The 20,872-nt window shown below is 40.5% G+C and overlaps 1 protein-coding gene across 1 annotated transcript in view; it reads left to right on the forward strand.

The window, feature by feature from the left end:
* The window catches only part of RFTN1 (raftlin, lipid raft linker 1), a 262,249-nt gene extending 243,209 nt beyond the window's left edge, over positions 1 to 19,040 (forward strand). The window contains exons 8-10 of the mRNA XM_075271433.1: positions 4,394 to 4,497; positions 13,554 to 13,635; positions 17,444 to 19,040. Coding sequence (XP_075127534.1) covers positions 4,394 to 4,497; positions 13,554 to 13,635; positions 17,444 to 17,902 — 645 coding nt within the window. The 3' untranslated portion in view covers positions 17,903 to 19,040. The remainder of the gene's footprint in view (positions 1 to 4,393; positions 4,498 to 13,553; positions 13,636 to 17,443) is intronic.
* Positions 19,041 to 20,872: the final 1,832 nt, after the last annotated feature.

Raw genomic sequence — 20,872 nt, forward strand, 5'->3', positions numbered from 1 at the left:
AGATGATGGATGGATAGATAGATAGATAGATAGATAGATAGATAGATAGATAGATAGTATTGGAATCCATGCTCACATTCGCGTAACTAAAATATTATTTTAGGAGAAAAACTGAAAAGATGTAAGACATGAAAACATTCACACTTGTCCCTATTCCAAGCTGTTGTGTGGGAGGTAATAGAGAAAGCTTTTTTTTTTTTTTTTTCCTGTCCCAGTGGTTCTTAATCTGTCAGAGAACAACACATATATGTGGAGGAAGGTTTGAGTCTTGCAGGAGGTCATGAAGTTGCCCACGGCTAGAGGCAAGAAGATAATTTGTTACACTAACAAGTCTGAAATCGTGACATGGGTCACCCAAAGACCATAGGCTTTGTAATTTTGCAACAAGCTTTTACCTCCCTCGTAGTGTCAAAAGATAATAACATGCTACCACACCAGTCATTTAAGCGTTCTCTCTACTTGCTTTTTGCCACCGCTGACTTGTCCAACACTATAAATAAGACTTGAAAGAGCAATCAGAGTCATCGGTGGGGGGGGGGGGGCTTCCACAATAGAAGGAATCATACAGTTAAATTATATACCACATACACACTAAATGTTGTGATTGTTTGGAAAACCGTGGTCACCATTAAGGCATGTTTTATATATATAATGTGTGGGTGTGACATCATGTGGGTGAAGTTCACCTGCATCTCTGATAAAGCTGCCTTCTGCAGATTCTGCACCGTGATTCAGAGATTTATTTTTGTGCCGTGATATATGTGGCTGGGTTTATTAAAGCTCTTTACATAGAAGCACAGTAAAGCATCAGCTGATTTGCCCTTTTCCCTAAATAACTGCGTTTTACAATATTCTTGTTGCGCAGATCTCTAAATGACTTATGTTATTTCCATGCATTTATTATTGCCGCTGCTGTTTCCTTAGAATAATTGTCAGTGTTGTTCTTGAGCTTTGTTAACCTAAGAATATACTCTATTCCTTCCCTTTGAAAACACATATGGAAAGGTTTTCAAGACTTGTGCAAGGGAAAAGAAGAAACGTTGCCTGTAGAAACCGGCTTATAGTCTTCAAGGAGCACTACTGGGAAAAAAAGATTCGGAACCATTAGAAGTACATCATGTGAATTGTAGTGAAGAGAATGGGCTGGATTTATTATTGGCTGCCAGTTTTCTGGTGTGTGGCTTTTTAAGCTCCCAGTGGTTACATAAGCTGTCACAAATGGCTTTTTTGCACCATCCAAGCCATTTTCTTGAAAAGTGGTTAAGGTGAAAGCAGTGGCATAACTAGGAATGTCGAAGCACTGTGGCAAACTTTTGACAGCCCCCCCCCCCCCCCCCCCCGACCGACTTTAAAAACCCCAAACAACTGACTCCAACACCCACCCACCCATGTTCCTGCACACACTATTGTGGACTGTGTACACAGTATTATGCCCCATAGTGGCCCTAGCACACAGTATTATGCCCCATAGTGGCCTCTACACACACAGTATGATGCCCCATAGTGGCCCCGGTACACAGTATTATGTCATACTGTGGACACCCATGAACAATTACTATATTTCAGACCCCAGAGTATAATAATTGGAGACCGGGGGATGGATACAAACATAAAAAACACCATTACTTACCTCTCCCTGGCTCCACTGCATTCCCCGCTGATGTCAGCCATCTTTGTACGGGACATCGGTTTCCCTATAGATATAATGGAATCAGAAAGTCTACAGAGGAAAACTCTGTGGACTTTCTGTGAAAAGCCTAAAACAGACACATTTCTCCTCTTCTTTATTCACATTTTCTAGGATATTAAAATAAAGAAAAAACATGGAAAAATAAAAACCTAAAAATAAAACCCTACATGTCACTGAAAAAGACACAAAAATGATCTGTTAAACCCCAAGTAATAAATATATATATATATATATATATATATATATATATATCACAACTGCAGGTACAAAAAGGAAAAATGACCCGATCCTGCACTAAGGCTGGTGTCCCCACGTTGCAAAAATGCAGCATTTTGGCTGTGGCAGAACAATTTTACGTTATCTACAAAGTGCATAGGATTCTGTCAAACTTGTGGACACTTTGGTCAATAGACCCTAAGGCCTTTGGGCCTGTTGTGTGAAGGATCCTGTACTTGCAGTATGGCTATAAACAGAAAACACAGTGTAGATGTGAACAGTCTTATTGATATAGCAAGTTATTGGGACTAATCTGAAGACATAACAACATATTCTGTTCCTTATTCTTTGACACACATATGGACACTGAATGTAAATGCTGATTTAGATTTAACAATGTTTTCCTCTCTGTTATGGCAATGGCATCTGAATATGACTGGCAACATGGATGGGGCATGAGAGCGGCAATGGTGCCGCTGCACAGCTTACTAGTAATAAATCTCCTCCAATAGCTTGTGTGATAGGAATCTCTCCCCGTCTACTATCAGATGGAGACCAGGGCTTGTGCTCAGCAGATATTTGCGATTTTTCAGTTATTGTAGACGGATAATAATATTGTTCTGTAAGAGGTTAGAAGAGAAGTAACCTTGTTTTTCCTGAAGAGGAAATGGATTTTTGTGGCATTTTTGGTGGTCAGCTATACAAAACATAATAATCTTACTGGACAGATTTGATAGTCTCAGAGATTACTTTATAGAGCTGAAGTCACAAGATGCCAAGTATACACAGAGGAGAAGCTTCAAAAGTGACTTGTGAGGTTTCTTTTTATATTTTATCGCTTATATTGACATATATTTCATTAGATGATTTTGGGCAATGGTTACAATGCACTGTGCACATGAAAAATATACAGACTATATAGAAAACATTACCATAAAGAATAACCTCTAACACAAACCTCTACTTATTTGGGAATGACATACCCCATCTGAGTGGGCGGTAACGCTGTGGTTTCTCTGTGGATGGGGTCTATGTGTGCTGTATACCATGCAGTCTTACCGCCCACTTGGCTAGTATTCCCTAATTTATATGTCTAGGGCTTATATCTTTGGAATGGCTGAACAGATTTGAATAAACAGAACACCAATGTGCTCAGGGTAAAACCACCTATCATATGTCATTGAGCTTTTCAGACTTTGTGACAGGTCCTCTTTAGCCATGGCTATAACCCTTTTTAGAGCTACATCCCTTTTGAGCATGGGAAATGTCCTTTTTCGTTGCTTTACATGCCCCTTGTTGTGGGCACAAAATGTGCTGATCACACCCAGGGGTGAACCTACCCCTTTCGCCGCCCGAGGCGAACTACAGAAAGCCGCCCCCTCCCCCCCCCCCCCCCGAGGAGGGGGCAGAGTGAAGGGGCATGACAGAGTGCAGGGGGCGTGGTGGATCAAAGGGGGCGGGGCTTAGCGCCGTTCGCAGGCAGAGAGTAGGCATGGAGAAGACCTGCTCTCTGCCTGCTCCAGTGTCCTCCCCAAACCAACGCTCGGTGCTAAGCCAGTCCAGGACAGCTTGTCCTGGACTGGCTTAGATAATCAAAAATACCGCCCTCCCCGAGGTCCTGACATAGCACCGCCTGAAGCGCTCACTTCAGGTCGCCTCATGGGAGGTGCGGCGCTGATCACACCCCATTTATGTGATGTGACCAGTGCATAAGATAAGATGATATAATAAAGTTGATCCGCAATTCCCATGGCTCGTTTTTTTCAATAAAATTTAGCTGTTAATGGTTCGTTTTTAAAAACATGTATAAGCAAACAAAAAAAGACATACTCCATAAACAGACAAGGACTGAAAAAATATTAAATGCCCATGGCAATAAAAAACGCCTATGCCATGACTATGAGGTCTCTACCTCGAAACGCGTTGGAATTTTTTACTGCCATGGGCATTTAATATTTTTTCAGTCCTTGTCTGTTTATGGAGTATGTCTTTTTTTGCATTATTATACTAGCACCAGAAATCAGATTTTTTTTTCTTCCCTATTAGTATGTTTTTGGAGTGTGGGAGGAAACCCATGCAAACATGGGGAGAACATGAAAACGCCTTGCAGATGTTGTCCTAGGCTGGATTTAAACCCAGGACTCCAGCGCTGCAAGGCTGTAGTGCTAACCACTGAGCCACCATGCTCCCTAGAAATCAGGCTTTTACTATCCCTTGTATTTGAATCAATCCCAAAGAGCATATAGTGCACTATAAAAACATAACCATCTCCCAAACAGATAAGCCCCCAAAACTAAAACAACAGTAAAAATATTTTTGAGATAAACAATTTCTGAAGACGTGACTTGTTTATCAGTGAGACTGAAAGACGCAGATCAGCCTGGAAAATGTCTCTATTATGTGTTCTGTATGATGTGTATGACCTTGCTTGTACTCCACTTCAAGCATTGTTCTGTCTTAATACATGTTATTTTATTTATTTTTCAGGGGTTTGAAGTACAGGCAGATTATACGCAGCTCTTAAGTTCCTTGGCAGTGTTTGGATGGCAACTGACATGTGTCCTATCAACACCCATTGTTAAGACCAGTAGGTAGGTATCAAAACATCACGAGAGGGTGTTTTATTGTACAAAAATATGTATTTTATTTACAAAAACATCCCTTCTTAAAGGCATATTCTAGGCAACATTAGAATAAATCAATGTAACCATGTCTTCTTCTTTCCATGTCTGTCAGTACCACCATTTACCATCTTCAAAGCTAGTAACATTGGCCTCTAGACTGTGCTTCTTATCAGTTACTAGAATATTGTGAAAGGTTTATGCAAAAATAAATTCTCCTTGGTAAAAAAAAAAAAAAAAGGAAACTTGGTCTAGCACCACCTTTTGGAACGTAGCTCCCTATGAATCAATGCCTGTTTCTCATGAAACCTAGTGGCATAATCTGAGAATAATGCCAGAATATCTTCTTGAAAAGGAGTAAAAACCCATCGGTTTCATGGTTATTGCCTCTCATCATTGCCCAGCAGAATGAGATGTCATTGATGTGGGTCTGAAGGAGACTTATCCTTAAGGAGACTTCACCTCTATAAGGCTACCTCATACAGGCACTTATTAGACATTGCATTCTAAGAATTCTCAGAAAGGAATATTCAAATAATTCTTCCTAGATGAAAAAAAGTGAACTAGCTCTGGTGCCACTAAATAATAAAAAAAAAAAACATGCATTGATTTATGTGAAACTTTCTTCCATAAGGTAGCACTAGAGCAAATTCCCCTTTTCCACCAAAGAGGACTTATTTTCATTTCTCAGAATTCTTAGCTGGACGTGATGTTTTAAATTGCTGAATATGGGAATAAAAGTGAAATGATATTAGTTGAGATGAAGTAACCAGGGGCGTAACTACTGTGGTAGCTGCAATAGCTGCTGCCACAGGGCCCAGGACATCAGGGTGCCCAGCGACAGCTGCTACCACTTTTTTTTTTGTGTTTTTTTTATAGGCTGTTACCAGCTGGACTAACTCCAGCCAGTAACGTGTCTTATTTACTTACCTCTCCTGGCTCCGGGCAGGCTTCGGGCCTACTTGCGTGACACCCCTAATGTCACATGACAGGGACCTGCGTCCTTATGTGTCGTGACACAGGCCTCAGGTCACATTATGTCCCATATGTCATCAAAGACGGCCGACATTAGCAGGGAATGCAGCGGAGCCAGGGATAGGTAAGTAACAGTGTTTTTTATGTTTGTATCCCCCCTCCAATTATTATACTCATGGGTATCCACAATGGGGTAATAATACTGTGTGCAAGGGCCACTATGGGGCATAATACTGTGTGTGCAGGGACCACTATGGGTCATCATACTGTGTGCAGGGGCCACTATGGGGCATCATACTGTGTGTGCAGGGGCCACTATGGGGCCTCATACTGTGTGCAGGGGCCACTATAGGGCATCATACTGTGTGTGCAGGGGCCACTATTGGGCCTCATACTGTGTGCAGGGGCCACTATAGGGCATCATACTGTGTGCAGGGGCCACTATGGGGCCTCATACTGTGTGCAGGGGCCACTATGGGGCATCATACTGTGTGTGCAGGGGCCACTATGGGTCATCATACTGTGTACAGGGACTGTAGAAAAAAAACTGTGATTTGTGACTTGTCCGATGATAGTCTTATTATTGTTCTAATCTCATTCCTATATAATGTATACATTCATTCCAAACACTGAACGCATTTACATTGTCACCTCTTTATTAATAAAGCGAGGACATGACTGTGTACGAAGCTCAGGACGCAATTTTAGATTTTTTAACACCAGAACATTTTTGTGTAAAAATTAAATTTGTTAAATACATATTTTTCATGACTAAGTCTGTAAGAAAAGTAATCTTTACTGAATAAGGATGATACATTTTATTACAGTTCCAGATTTCTGTGAATAATTTGCTTTTGGTAGACAGAGGTCAAATTAAACTCATTTGTGAGTTGTCAGCTTGCAGGAACATCCGTAGGCAGCATGAGCACATGGTAAATTGAAGTCCATCGTCTATAAGTGGAAGGCGTAATTGTCAGGATATTTTTCATCACGCTGGTACTCTAAAATGTGAAAGGAACATTGGCTTATTTTTGCAAATAATCTGCAGCCTGTCTTCTATACAACTTATATATGAGAAACGTGAAGGTGTCATCTTGAGAAATAGCTGCAGTTTGGTCAGTGAAAGGGTTAGTGATAATAGGCTGATAGCTTCGAGGATTAGTAATGGAGGGTTCTTAAATAACCTTCAATCTTAGAGAGTCAAAAAACCCATAATTTTCATGTAACAGGAACATAACAACTACCCATCAGACCAGACTTTTAGACCATTTGGCAACTTTTTGAGAACAAAATTGCTACAGAATGGCGAATGGAACTTGTAGCCGTCCGAAATCCTCCACTACCTTGCCCTGTCTTGGGGTCATCTTAAAGCAACTTATAATAATATATTAGATAATAACATTTGTATGTTCTGAATATTTGCTTCAAAAACATCTAAACCTAAGTCATTCTGTAAAGAGAACGTGTCACCTTCAATTTTTAGCTAAATTTATTATAGTGGCTTAATATCTTTTTTCATCCAAAGGGGACTCCTGTAAAGATTCCTTCTGCCCGAAGCATCACTGACAGGTCTTAGTAGGAAGAGCTGATTGATAGTTACACTTATGTGATGTATGTGGCCCCATATTGTTACATGATGCCTCAGGCCCTATTCTTTAGTCCCAGTTGCATGTTAATATACAAATCCCTGTTCTCATTACTAGTAAAATCTACTGTCTCTGCGTCCAGGAGCCGTGTTATTCCTGACTGCCGTCTATCTGGACGCCCATGCTCTCATTGTGAAATGCTGTGCTCCATGTGAATGAATGAAAAGGGCTGCTGCATGAATTAACCTTGAGACAGAGACAAGGGCAGAGTACTGTCTGTACCTATAGCATTTCTGTAGTGCTGTATCCAAACATATACAATGGTTGCAAAAGTTTTAGACAGATGCTTTCAAAATGAGAAATGTTGATAGTTTATTTTTGTCAATTAAAATGAAATGAACAAAAGAGAAATCTAAATTATATCAATATTTGGTGTGACCGACCCTTTGTCTTCAAAACAGCATCAGTTCTTCTAGATACAGTTGCGCAAAGTTTTGAAGGAACTAACATCTTGGGGAACTAACCTCAAACCTTCAGTCAGTGTAGGCATACATTAGCTTCACACTGGCATTCAGCTCTCTTGTTATTTGGGTTCGCATAGGGACCTGAAAGATGGAGAGACCGTCCGCTTAAAAAGTCGTTACTGGCGGACACGAGAACACCATAGACTGTCTGCAGGACTTTTCTCTCTGCCAATATTAAGTGGAATCGCCAACACAGATGGGAATCCAACCTTACCTAAATCCTTCTGTCTATTCCTGTACTCCCAGACAGACTGGGTGAAAAAAAATTGGGGTTACAGAAAACAAATACAGTATTTTCTCCTTTTAATTCTCACGCGTTTGGGGCTACCATGCCAAGCTCCGAAAATTCCTCTTTGCTAACTGCATTGGTTATGTGGTTACAGCTCATGATTCAAATACAGTCATTGGCTGTAACACTGATATCAATGATGGAAAGAAGTCAATGTTATCAGGTTAGCAAACCATAGTATCAAGAATATTTTATTAATATTGCGGCAAGCACTCTTTAGAAGAAGAAATATGTATAGTAATTAGAGATGAGCGAACACTGTTAGGATCAGCCGATGCGAACAGCACGCTCCCATAGAAATGAATGGAAGCACCTGTGACGCCGGCTGGCCGCAGGCAAAGTCAGCGTCACAGGTGCTTCCATTCATTTCTATGGGAGCGTGCTGTTCGGATCAGCTGATCCGAACAGTGTTTGCTCATCTCTAATAGTAATAGTAACATCAAACAATGTTGACTAAAACCTCCGTCAACAATAGAATTGAAGACTCTGTTCATTCAAAAACGTACAAGCCAATGAAGACCATAGACGCGCATTAACATATTGTCACCGCTGTCATTTCTACTTTCTACCATTTATACCAAAGCTTTGCATTTTCCATCTTTTAAGCGGCCCTGCAGAGACGGCAAGATATTACTAGACATCCCTATCCATTCAGCTTACATCAGAGAAGAATACCATAGTCACATAGTAGCGGCAGCTCTTATTGTACAACTGGAGATTTTGCTTTAGCCCACTGGGTACAAATAATGAAGGAAAATCCAGCATGAAATTAGAAAGCTCAAGAATTATTAAAGAAAGTAATTGAAACCCACATATAACCGTTTTACAATCAGGCGGCTAATTCTGCGTATTGGGACTTCACCTTTTCTGAGAAATACTACGACTTTCCTCCTTTATGTTTTTCATGTGTTCTTAGCACTGTCATTGACATCGAGATCTCTGAATTGTTGTCAATGGCATTTTACAAGTTATTTTGCAAGGGAATCACATTCATGGCTAAGGGTTAACCAAGTAACTACATTTGTTTGTTAGGCTTTGTTCTCATGGATGTTTGATCTATTCATCAAAGTGACTCACAGCTAAGAAAGTATTTATAGGGGTTGTGCAAGATTAGAAAAAAAAAAAAGTCCACTTTTTTATTTTTCCCAGAAACAGTGCCATTTATGTCCAATATTTTAGTGATTTTGGTCTGGAGCTACTTTACCTTCTTAAAGGATTTGCATTCATTTCAACCAAGCACTGGCAGAATACGGCAATATAAGTGAATAGGGTAACCCTATAAATTATTCCCAACATGTAATATATTGATGCTCTCATATGCGCTCTGATTTGGCAAAAAAATCCTCCAGGGCTGTGTTAGATACAAGGCTGGAATAATAGAAAATGGACTTATGGGCAATAAATACTGTATATTAGCATCCCTGCTATTATTTGGAAAGAGTTTGTAATTTCAGCCTTGTATACTTTTACTTACTTATAGAAAAAGTAAGTGAACCCTTGGCAATTATGTGGATTTATGCATTTACTAATTAACTGTGATTGTTGTTTAAGACTTAATTATAGAAATATAATTAGACATCAATTATAGACAAACTCAATCTAATTGAGCTACTAATACACAAACAGTTGTATATGTTAATAGAATGTTTGACTATATTGGGGCAGACTTATTAAGAGTGAAATTTCATACGCCAGTCTTAAAGGGGCTCTATCAGCAAAATCATGCTGATAGAGCCCCACATATGCGTGCATAGCCTTTAAAAAGGCTATTCAGGCATCGGTAATGTTATATTAAACTACCCCCCTGTTTTAAAAAAATAACCTAAAAAAGAATGTGCTCTACTTACGGATCGTGCACGCTGGGCGGGCATTCTGGGTGTGTCTTCATCTTCTTCCCCGCCTCTTCTTCCTGCGATGTCCTCCGGTCCCGTCTTCTTCCAGCGCTCGCTCGCGGACACTGATATGGAAAACCGGCCTGGGCGCATGCGCAGTAGCATGCGGCTTCTACTACGGCTACTGCGCATACGCCCCGACTATCACTGGCCGTTCGCGAGCGCTGGAGGAAGACGGAACCGGAGGACATCGGAGGAAGAAGAGGCGGGGAAGAAGATGAAGACACACCCTGAATGCCCGCCCAGGGTGCACGTTCGGTAAGTAGAGCGCATTCTTTTTTAGGTTATTATTTTAAAATGGGGGGGGGGGGGGTAGTTTAATATAACATTTACGGTGCCTGAATAGCCTTTTTAAAGGCTATTCACGCATATGTGGGGCTCTAGCAGCATGATTTTGCTGATAGAGCCCCTTTAATGAAGGCTTTGCCTGACCTACAGTCACAAAAGCCACATAAATAAATGCTGTCAGAAAACAAGACGCAAAGTCAACAGTGGATGAGATGAACCAAATGCTGAAGGTCATGGATGGAGGAGATGATTCAGCAATGTAGTGGATTGCAGATGTATGGCATACAGGAGATAACGGATGAATGACAGTAATCAAAAATGAAGCAATACTGAACTGAATGTATCTGAACTCACCCCGGTATTAAAGCCATAACAAGGCAACAACACAACAACTAACTGATTCCAAACACAACTATAAATTCCATAATGTACAAAAAAAACACTATGGATTCTTGTCGCCGAATACACAGAAGGCACTCTAGATAAGAACTGGATCAGAATGACATAATATATACCAAACAATATACCAAACAGTATAAAGTCAGGCCTAGATATATATTGGCTCAACCATCAGCAACTTGACCATAACCATCATACAAAACTAAGCGATTACTTGTTACATGGGGGGGTGTAAATGCAAAGCAGCTACCAAAACATAGTAGTGACTAAGAACACAAAGTAACAGGAAGATCCGTGTGGTTTGTTGCAATCAGATTGTAAGAGTAAGCTTTACAGGTGTATTACACATGAAATAAAGGCACATAAAACCTTGTTATTGACAAATCTTTTTTTTACATGAAATATTCAGAAGTGTAAATCATGGCTCGAGACAAACAACTTTAAAAACATACAATCACCTGAAGCTGGAAAAGGCCACAGAACATGTCTACAAATAAATAATATGCAGTAACCACAGAATGCTACTCCAAGAGCTCGCATACTATTGTCATATAGTACCGCATAATACTGCAAATAAAGGAGCACTATGGGAATCGGCATATAAACAAAAGAATATAAACGTAGAAAAAGAATATTTCGTTTATATTGGCATATAAACGAAAGAAATATGATGGTGTCTGTCCTGATACCTCCCTGCATCCTCTCATTAAGATGCAGGAGCTCATTTTTCCTTTAGGGTTAAGAATGTGACTGTAACATATCTGCCTGTTCAGGTCACTGCGCCACCCTCTGCTCGCATGCGGCGGTGCAGGAGGCGTGTGCAGTTTAGTTCCTTGCTTAGAGTTTTTGGTTGCACTGTGTGAACACGGCTCTAGTTCTTTAATTGAATTTGCACCACACCCGTCTTCTGCCCTTGTCTGCCTCTGTCTATGAAGTAGTTAAATTTGGTCTTGCCCTGTGATTGACAACCTGTCTTCCTGTTAGGTCCAGGGCGGGTTCTTCCTCCCTATTTAGTCTTGGCTCACACTGACATTGTTGTTTGCTATTGCCTCGTGATTGCTGGCTTTCTCTTGCTGTTATTTTACTTGTATTCTTAATCCTGACCTTGTATTTTCCTATTGACTATTCTTTTGGACTCTGATTTGGCACTGCATTGCTCGACTGTTACCAAACCCTGGCTAGCTGACCTCCCTTTGTTGTTGTTCGTCTTGTCTGCGTTTTGTGTGTCACATATTTAGGAAGGGATGGTCTCCAAGTTGCCGCCTATTACATAGGACAGGGCTTGGCAAGAGGAAGGGACAGTGGGGGGCTTCAGCTTAGGGCTCACTGTCTCTTGTCCCCCTTCCTCCAGGGTTCTCCAGCAGCTACTGGGGAATTGTCATCTAACCAATTCCTTAACAGTGACCTTGGATTCTCCACCAAAAGATGGTGGAGGGGCACAAACTTTCTTCTCAGCTGCTCAACCATCTTCTGGTATTAGTGCAGCCCCAGTCACTGCATCAGATGTCCTGTCAACATGAACATAAACCATTCAGTTAAGCCCAAGCCCCAACTCTACCTTGCCCACTTTTCCCTCCATCTCCTCCAGCAGCAGGAAATACGTCCAGGATGGGATTTACCCAGAGAAGGCCAGTGGTAGCCTTTTTTTTTTTTGCAATCATACATACGGTACCTATATAGACAAAATGAGCATCTGCTTCTTACTAAGAGGAAGGCCCAGGGAAGATAACCTGGCATTTATTTTAATTTTTTTAGTGCAGTTCTGAAGAACTCCAATAAATCAATATGTAATATCGCCATACACTCCTAAATACTGCAGTGCAGTGAGGTTCCTCTCCTCTGATGCCCCTTAGAATACAAAAGCCGTAAGAAATTGCCTAGTTTCTTCTAAAACCATCCCTGAATAGATAGAGGAAGGTGATATTATGTAACTTTCATAAATCACCTTTAGTAGTAATCTCGTTTTGCTCATCACTGATAGCTATGTATGATAGTATAACAATACATAGATGGACAAACATTTATTGTAGTTATTCTATTAAAAGAGTATGATATAAGCAATGGGATGTGTAGAATAAAGTGAAAAAAACATAGCAATATACTAAAATCACACAACGATTATCCCCTGACCCTGGTCTATAGTCTCTCACTCTGCTAAATCAGTATCCCTGCGCTATGCTGAGGAGGCCCAATAGGCCGAAACAGCGCTGTCCATAGCTGGGAATCTGTTCCTTTTGGAATAGAAATACTAATTTAGCAATTAAATCCGCATCATGATAGTAGACTTTTAAACTGAGTCATGCATGATGTTAAGGATGCTGCCCTCTAGAGGGCGGCGTACAGAGTGCACTGTTCTAATTACATCCTGGAGAATAGATTTGCATATTTTTTACCCAGAATCCCTAGCGGAGCAGGAATGACTTGTAAGTCTCCGTACTGCCTATGTAGGCACACACTCTCCCTGATGTGTACGATTATCCCCTGACAACGGTAATAGTAATTATAAGGTGTATATCATGTAGAATTAGAAAGCCTAATACGAAATTCTAGGCAAGAGAACTAGGAGGTATACAATGTCAGTATTTATACACTATAATGATTATATTTGCTGTGATATGTTGCATTGTATTTTCTCACTTTAGTTTGTAGACAAGTATGATGTGTTGGTTTGACATGTGAGAGGTGATCTGTAAATTACAATTTCAGAGTAGGAGATAAGATGATACTTTTCCGTCAAATTTCATTTATATATTTGAGTAATACTTGGCCTGACAGTCAGAGGAATAGGTTATGCTTATTAAGATTTCCTCCAAGGGGAACTTGTTGCTTAATGGCATCCTGGACATAGATAGATAGGTATTCATATATCCGTGCACATATTTTGGAAATAAATTGTGTTTCACTTGTATCCTTATGGAGGATTTCCTCGATCCCAGTTGATGCCATTTCTGCATAGTATGATTTTAATATAAATGGAAATTCAGGTCACATGGTTAATGGCAAATGGTTATGTGACATTTGCATTGTGGTGACTGATAAAACATTTTACTTATTCATTAATCTCTTTTTCCAGGGATGGCAGTGTCACTACTAAGCAAATTGTGTTCATGCAGAGACCAACGCTGCCCCATAAGACGAAGAAGAAAGAACCGAAGGTAACAGAAATTTATGAAGGACACAATGCTACTTATATACCTAAACCACTGCATGTATGTGAAGGTATTGCCCATAGTACCAAGTCAGATACCAGGTTACTTTACTTTACTTTTGCAACCAGAGCTCCTATAGGGAAGGCAGGGATGGTTTGTTACTGCCCCTACCTTCCCAATCGCTGTGTACACAGCGCTCATTGAGTGCATAATCTGTGCATTGTTATATTTGCACATGATCATCTAATGAACTGCTATGGAATATGTTGGCGCTATATTAATAAGGATTATTATGTACTAATGCCATGTATATTGGATGACATAGAGCTCGGTGTTACTTTGTGTCACATTACAATCCTCCTCTTCATTTATGTTCTGCGTCAATACATTTACACTCTGGTACAAAACGTGAACTCTCTAAAGAGAAAACTAAAAAGAGGAATATGCCGGGTGTTTCCAGCTGAGCCGCAGCACAATTTCACATTTCCAGATGGTTTATAATTATTTATGATGAAGAGTTAAGCATTCACATGTATTGTTAGCTATATGCAAAGTTTTTTCATCATTCTGTAGTCAATAGAATTTTTTACAACATGAATCATGACAGAAGACGATGACTTTCTGAGTAATAGTTCAGAGCAGCAGATCCAAATTCAGTGCTTTAATCCTCCAGTATTCCTTGCTGCTTCATTGTCCGTACAGGAGACACTGAACAGTAATCCAAAAGCTAAAGTCCCACCTTGCAGAGTGAGAACTTAAAGGGATATTCCATGAATTTTATGTTGATGAACTATAAGCAATCCCAACAGTCCACTGACTGAAGGGGTTAACAGGCTGAAGCAAATAAACCTACAATGTAAACCGAGTACAGTGCTGTCCATATACAGTAGTGGCTAGTACTGGTATTGCAGCTCACTTAAATAGGACTGGCTGCCGGAGGACCACGTGACTGATGCTGCTCTTGCCCAAGCTCTAGTGCCCCTTTAATCAGCTGGTAGAGTTAATGGTAGTGGGACCCCTACTGATATGATATTGATGATCCATCATAAGGATAGGTCATCGGTATAAACGTCCAGGAATGCTTTAACCCGACAGTATATTTACTCTCTCTCTCGTCATTTTTAATAATGCATACATTGCCCAAAATTGCTGCCTTTGCTCACATATTTTATGTTCAAATACGGCCATACTATAGGAGGAATATGCAAATCTGTCTCACAAGATGTAAATAGGGAGACAGTGCCTCTGTTATGCTGCCCTCTATAGGAAGCACCCTGAACTTCATGCCGGACTTTCCCAGAAGCCTTTACTGCATAATGTGGGATTTTTACCAAGTCAGTTTCTCAGCTACAGACAGCCATTTCGGTCTGGTTGGACCTCATCAGCGCAGCGTAGAGAGAACTGACTTGGCAGAAGTGAGAGGCTGAGAAACCAGATTATGGGGATAATGTCACTCCTTAAGGAGAGACAACCTATTAGGTGTGTGGAGACTTATACAGCCATAGTCGCTCCACTGTGAGGGATCATGGGAGGAATATGCAAATCTGTCTCCTAAGATGTAAATAGGGAGACAGTGCCTCTGTTATGCTGCCCTCTATAGGAAGCACCCTGAACATCATGCCCGACTTTCCCAGAAGCCTTTACTGCATAATGTGGGATTTTTACCAAGTCAGTTTCTCAGCTACGGACAGCCGTACATCTTGGGAGACAGATTTGCATATTCCTCCCATGATCCCTTACAGTGGAGCGACTATGGCTGTATAACACTAAGTTCACACTAGCGTTCGATCTCCGTTCTCAGCTGTCAGACCGGGTCCGGCCGTGAGCGGCGGTGAGCGTTTTATGCTCTCCGCCGGTAAACTGTTTTTTAAACATCGGACACAGAGTACTGCATGTCCAACTCTGTGTCTGATTTAAAAAAAACGGTTTCGTGGTGGAGAGCATAAAACGCTCACCGCCGCTCATGGCCGGACATCTTTCAAACCCATTCAAATGAATGGGTATGAAAGAGTCCTGCAGGTTTCTGTCTCCTGCCTCTGTTTTGTGCAGGAAACGGAAACCTGCAGAAAGGAGACCGGGCGCAGATGAGATCGAGCCCTAAGTCTCCACACACCTAATAGGTGGTCTCTCCTTAAGGAGTGACATTATCCCCATAATCTGGCCATACTATAGTGAAATAAAAATGCCCTGCAGTGCCCAAACCGGCGCATTCAATGTGATCAAGAGCTTAAAGGGGTCATCCACATACAAACTGTAGGAAGTAATTCCTGCCTCCTTTGAAGGTACTCTACAGGGAAAAAAAATCTTTCTTATAATTAAAGTAACATAAATGAGGTTTATTTTTAAGGGTAATCCTATCCAGTAATGCGCTATTTGTTTGTTTTTAGATATCATAACGTATGGGGTGTGTGTCCCACTACCGAGAATAGCTATCTGCTCTGTACGAGTGGCTCCTATCCTCACAGACAGGATCCATACATTATTTACATGGACATCCATACACTTGACATGGCTTCCCCTGTTAATAACATCTAATCGTTGGAGGTTAGAAAATTCGGGCTAAGGCCAGCCTCCATGTGTAGAGGGGTTGTCGTCACCATATTAAAGCATCAATATCAATGAGAACTGCACAGCAAAGTGTTTATGTGAAAAGCTTCCATTTACTCGTACTAGAGAGCTCTTCATTTGGTTAACAAATTATATTGATGTTGTGGCTCCTCCAGACATCACATGCATGACATTAACTATGACAAAAGCCTTGTGCGAATGACAAGCCGCATGGACCTGTTCACTGTGTTTTCTGAACATTCAGGTTCCTGTTGGATTGACGTCTTATCTTTATGGGTTTACTTACATTACTCACAGTATCAGTGTCAAGTGTGAGATATAAATGCCCTCTAGTCTAGTAGGATTATTCTTCCTCCCTGGATTGCTGATGGAGAGGATTACTATTTCTAGCTCCAGTCTTTGATGTCTGGATTGTATATTTCTATTATCCAGAGCTTGTCTTCATAATGTGCATTCACATTCAATAGGTGACGGATGAACATACATATACATGCATGCTCAGTTTAGCTTAGTGTGCATGTTTCCTGAATTGGGAGAGGGGAGCCTCTAGTGGTAGCTAAGGCCTGGTTCACATCTGCGTTCGGTATTCAGTTTGGGGAGACCGCTTGGGGACCCCCCCGAACCTAATACTGAACGCATTAAAAAGTAGTGAGCAATGAAAGCATACGGACCTCATAGACTATAATGGGCTCCAAGTGTTCTCCACGCAGTGTCCACATGAGTGATATGGCGAGAAAAGTGCTTCAAGAACTACTTTCTTCTCCGCATGATTCATGCAGACATTGAGTGGAAAACACACGGACCCCATTATATTCTATGGGGTCCGTGTGCTTTCATTGCTCACTGCTTTTAATGCGTTTGTTATTTCGTTCAAGGGGTCTCCAAGTGGACTCCCAAACGGAATACCGAACGCAGATGTGAACCGGGCTGTATCTCCATTGAGAACAAAATGCTGATATTAAACAGTCCCGATTCTTCTTCTTCTCAAAATAATGATTGAACAGAAGTTTTACATGGTTGGCTGAACCTGGAAAAATTTAGCCAACCTTAGGGTAATGTGTTTGGCCACTTTTAGTATGGATTTGGCAAAGATAGATTACCGTAGATCTATTCAAGGTTGGCATCACTGTACGTGGAAATAATAATAAACGATAATTTCTTTCATTTTGGGTTACGTTTTTACGTTAAAGTGTAATACAAGGCATTTGCACCATTAATGGTAAATTTTTTTGCTTCCCTATTTTAGTTCCACTTGAGGTTTTCCAAAGATGACAGACATAGCAAGCACTCGAGGAAAGTGAAAGGAAAGGTTAACTCCAAGGATAAGGAGACTGATCGAAACAAGAGGAACGAAGAGCAGACAAAAACTGACGATACAGTAGACATACATGGGAACCACCAGACAGATGGAAATATCTTACTAAAGAGCGATTGTGTTCAGGAGAGTGTAATAACCCAACAAAAGAACGAGGCGATGGAAGAAACCCCGTTATTGCTTAACGCAAACTCTTCTCCACTGGTGGAAGAGTCAAATGGAAGCAAAAAGGATGAAGAATTGGGCTGCACTGGAGGGACTAAGAGTATAGAAGGAGAGTCCGCTGATGATGGGGTTGTAGCTGAAGGAAAGCAAGCGGAGGACGATGCAGGTGAAGGTGACGTAGGCCCCCAGCCGATGGAAAATCTTCAAGTCGAGGACACAAAATAGGGCAGCGGCCTGCTGTAGGACTTACAGAGCACTTTGACACTGATGATGTACATCCAGAGTATTATACTTCAGTTCTTTCTGTACTATTACATCCAGAAGATTCAATAAGCCTGCGGTAGCAGGAAGTCAGGACGAAATTTACTATCTTGGTGGCTATAAGCAAACATCTTAAGTGCTTTTATAATATACACCATACAGTCAATATAAAGGTCTTTTTGCAAAATGGTTAAAAGTATAAAATAAGAAGGTAGAGCAGAACAAAAGTATTACATACGACACCTTACATAAATGAGGTGGACATCATCATCATCATATGGTGACCTTACACACCTCTATAGAATGACATTGATACGGAGATGATACATTAGAAATGTAACATTACTGGCGACTCTGAGGGCGGTCGTATAGGAAAAGCTGGGACTTATTTGTGATACCGTCCCCAGCTCGCGGCCTTCAGTGCCCATTATCTAACGCAGGCAAAAGCAATATGGAAAAGCCTAAAAATAATTTAAAAAAAAAAGTAATGTTTCCCGCTTCATGACATTTTAGATATATTTATATAGATATATAAAGGCTTAAATTATCTGCACAGGTAAAATTGGAAACTGTTTTGTATGCAGCGTTTTGCATATAGTTGCACTTCATATTATTTTGATATAGTTTTGTTTACTGTTTTGTACAAAGAGATATTCTGTATTGAAAAGATTTAGCTATCAGATATACCGAAAGCGGTAATTATTGTTCCATGCAGCCTTACAGCACATACTGTGTTTCTTCTTTGTGGGCGGACTTTCTTATAATTAAAGCTTCAAATGACATTTTTCCAAAGGGCAAACATCAGATTGCCTTTTATTATCAGTTTTAGTGATTGTTTAATCCAGACTGGTGATGAATTAGTAAAGTTCAAAATGGAAAAACTTGGACCAGAGTGATGGAACACATTTTATGGAACCTAGATGTACTAGATGTATAAGGCTTAAAGAGGACCTGTCACCACCACCACCATGTCCAACTCTTTGTATCCTTCAATAGATACCACTGGTTCTGTTGCAGTTGGATTTTTTTCTGTGGCCCCCACCATTCCTGAGCAACTGGTGCTGGTAGTTTCAGAACCCAATATGCAAACTATGTGCACTACTGTCATGTGGGCGGTTCCTGTCTATCTGTTCCTGCCCACCTGACAGTAGAGAGCTTAATTAGTATATTGGGTATTGCAAAAAATAGTACTGGCAGCTCAGGAATGGTGGGGGTAGAGAAAAAAAAATTCTAATTGCTTTGGAATCAGTAGTGTGGCACCTATTGAAGGATGCAAAGTGTCGGACTTGGTGACAGTGGCAAAATGTCCTCTTTAAAGGAACACAATACAATGTTTTAGGTCACACACAGGGCCTGAGGTTACAGTGAATGATGTAGGGATTCAAAGAACACCAAAGAGTGAATTTCTTTGTCAGGCCCCACTAAGTCAGACCCTGAACTAGGCATAACACAACGTATCCTGTTTGTCTGGAACAAAAAAAAAATACTGTTAAACAATTCACAATATAAAGAGAGCACAATACACAAAATACATTGTAAAAATCACATCTAAAATATGTTTTTGTTGCTTGAAAATTATCCAATAACACCAATGTTATATTGATATATATGTGTGCATTAACAGGCAGGAAAGGTAGCTGGGAGATAATAAACTGAATCATTCTATATAGTCCCAATATATTTTTTTTTGTATGTGTATATCTATTCAGTATGGAACACAGACACATTGCCAAACAGAACCAAGATATTTGGCAGGTCAAATAACAAAAATAAGCAAAATCACAGTCTAAGGCCTTATTCACATACGTCCATGAGGATGTCAGTTTCTCTGTTTGCTGCCGGTGCCTGTTATTTTCTTCAGTATATTATCTTTTTTTTCACACACACAGAAAAAAACTAAAAAGGCTCATTTTGTTCCAAGCCGCTAAAAAGGTGACATGACTGCACAGATGTTATTGAGGAGCGTCTTGTAGAAGGCAACAGTTCATGAGAAACAGATATCCTTGTTCCACATAGAATCAATACAGACCCATTTACTTGAATGACTATGTGTGTGAGGCTAAGGTCCCACGTTGCGGAAACGCAGCTTTTTTTGTTGCAGATTTTGTTGCTTTTTTTTGAGCCAAAGTCAAGAATGTCTACAAAGGGAATGGAAAATATATAGGAAACTCTTCTACTTCTACCTTTTACTCAATCCACTCCTGACTTTGGCTCAAAAAACTGCAACAAAATCTGCAACTAAAAAAGCTGCGTTTCTGCAACGTGGGGCCTCACCCTAAGTCACAATGTGTACATATTGCAGTTTCCCCCTTTGGAGTAACATTCAGTGGGGAAAATCTCTCAACAGGAATATAGTATAATGGGATATATCGGGACAGAATCACTGATGTGTGAATGAGGCCTCAGATTTGTGGGATTTAAGAAAAATTCTAAATTTGTTTAACAATGCAGGGGTTTTCTCAGACTTACTCATACAGATGGAGACAATCAGAGGGAAGTGGTTGGGGGTTTATTATTTTATAGTTAAGGAAAATGCAAAGGGGTGGATTTATTATTCCTTGAATTGCAGTTATTGGGTGTGCAAGGCTTAAAAAAGTCGCAAACTGTTTGCACAAATGAGGTTTTTTTCTCTTATGCATCGTCCATAGCACTTTCATGGATGGGGCATGGTGCGGGTAGCACATGAGATTCATGATGATTTGTTATCAATGATGATGTCACGTATTCGGGTGCAGGGTCCAATGGAGGGTACAACTGGTTTAGGAGGAGGCATGCACCTTATCATAAATGAGGTATGAAGACTAGCATTGAAAACTCCAGTCATCGTAAATTCCCTCCCAAAATGTCTAGCAAGATGCGCCAATAATCACACAATAGGCATCACTTTGATCAATTTGGTGCCATCGTAACCCATCTGGTCTAGTTTGCCTTGTC

Source organism: Leptodactylus fuscus, chromosome 4, assembly GCF_031893055.1.
Source record: "Leptodactylus fuscus isolate aLepFus1 chromosome 4, aLepFus1.hap2, whole genome shotgun sequence".
In the NCBI taxonomy this organism is placed as follows: domain Eukaryota; kingdom Metazoa; phylum Chordata; class Amphibia; order Anura; family Leptodactylidae; genus Leptodactylus; species Leptodactylus fuscus.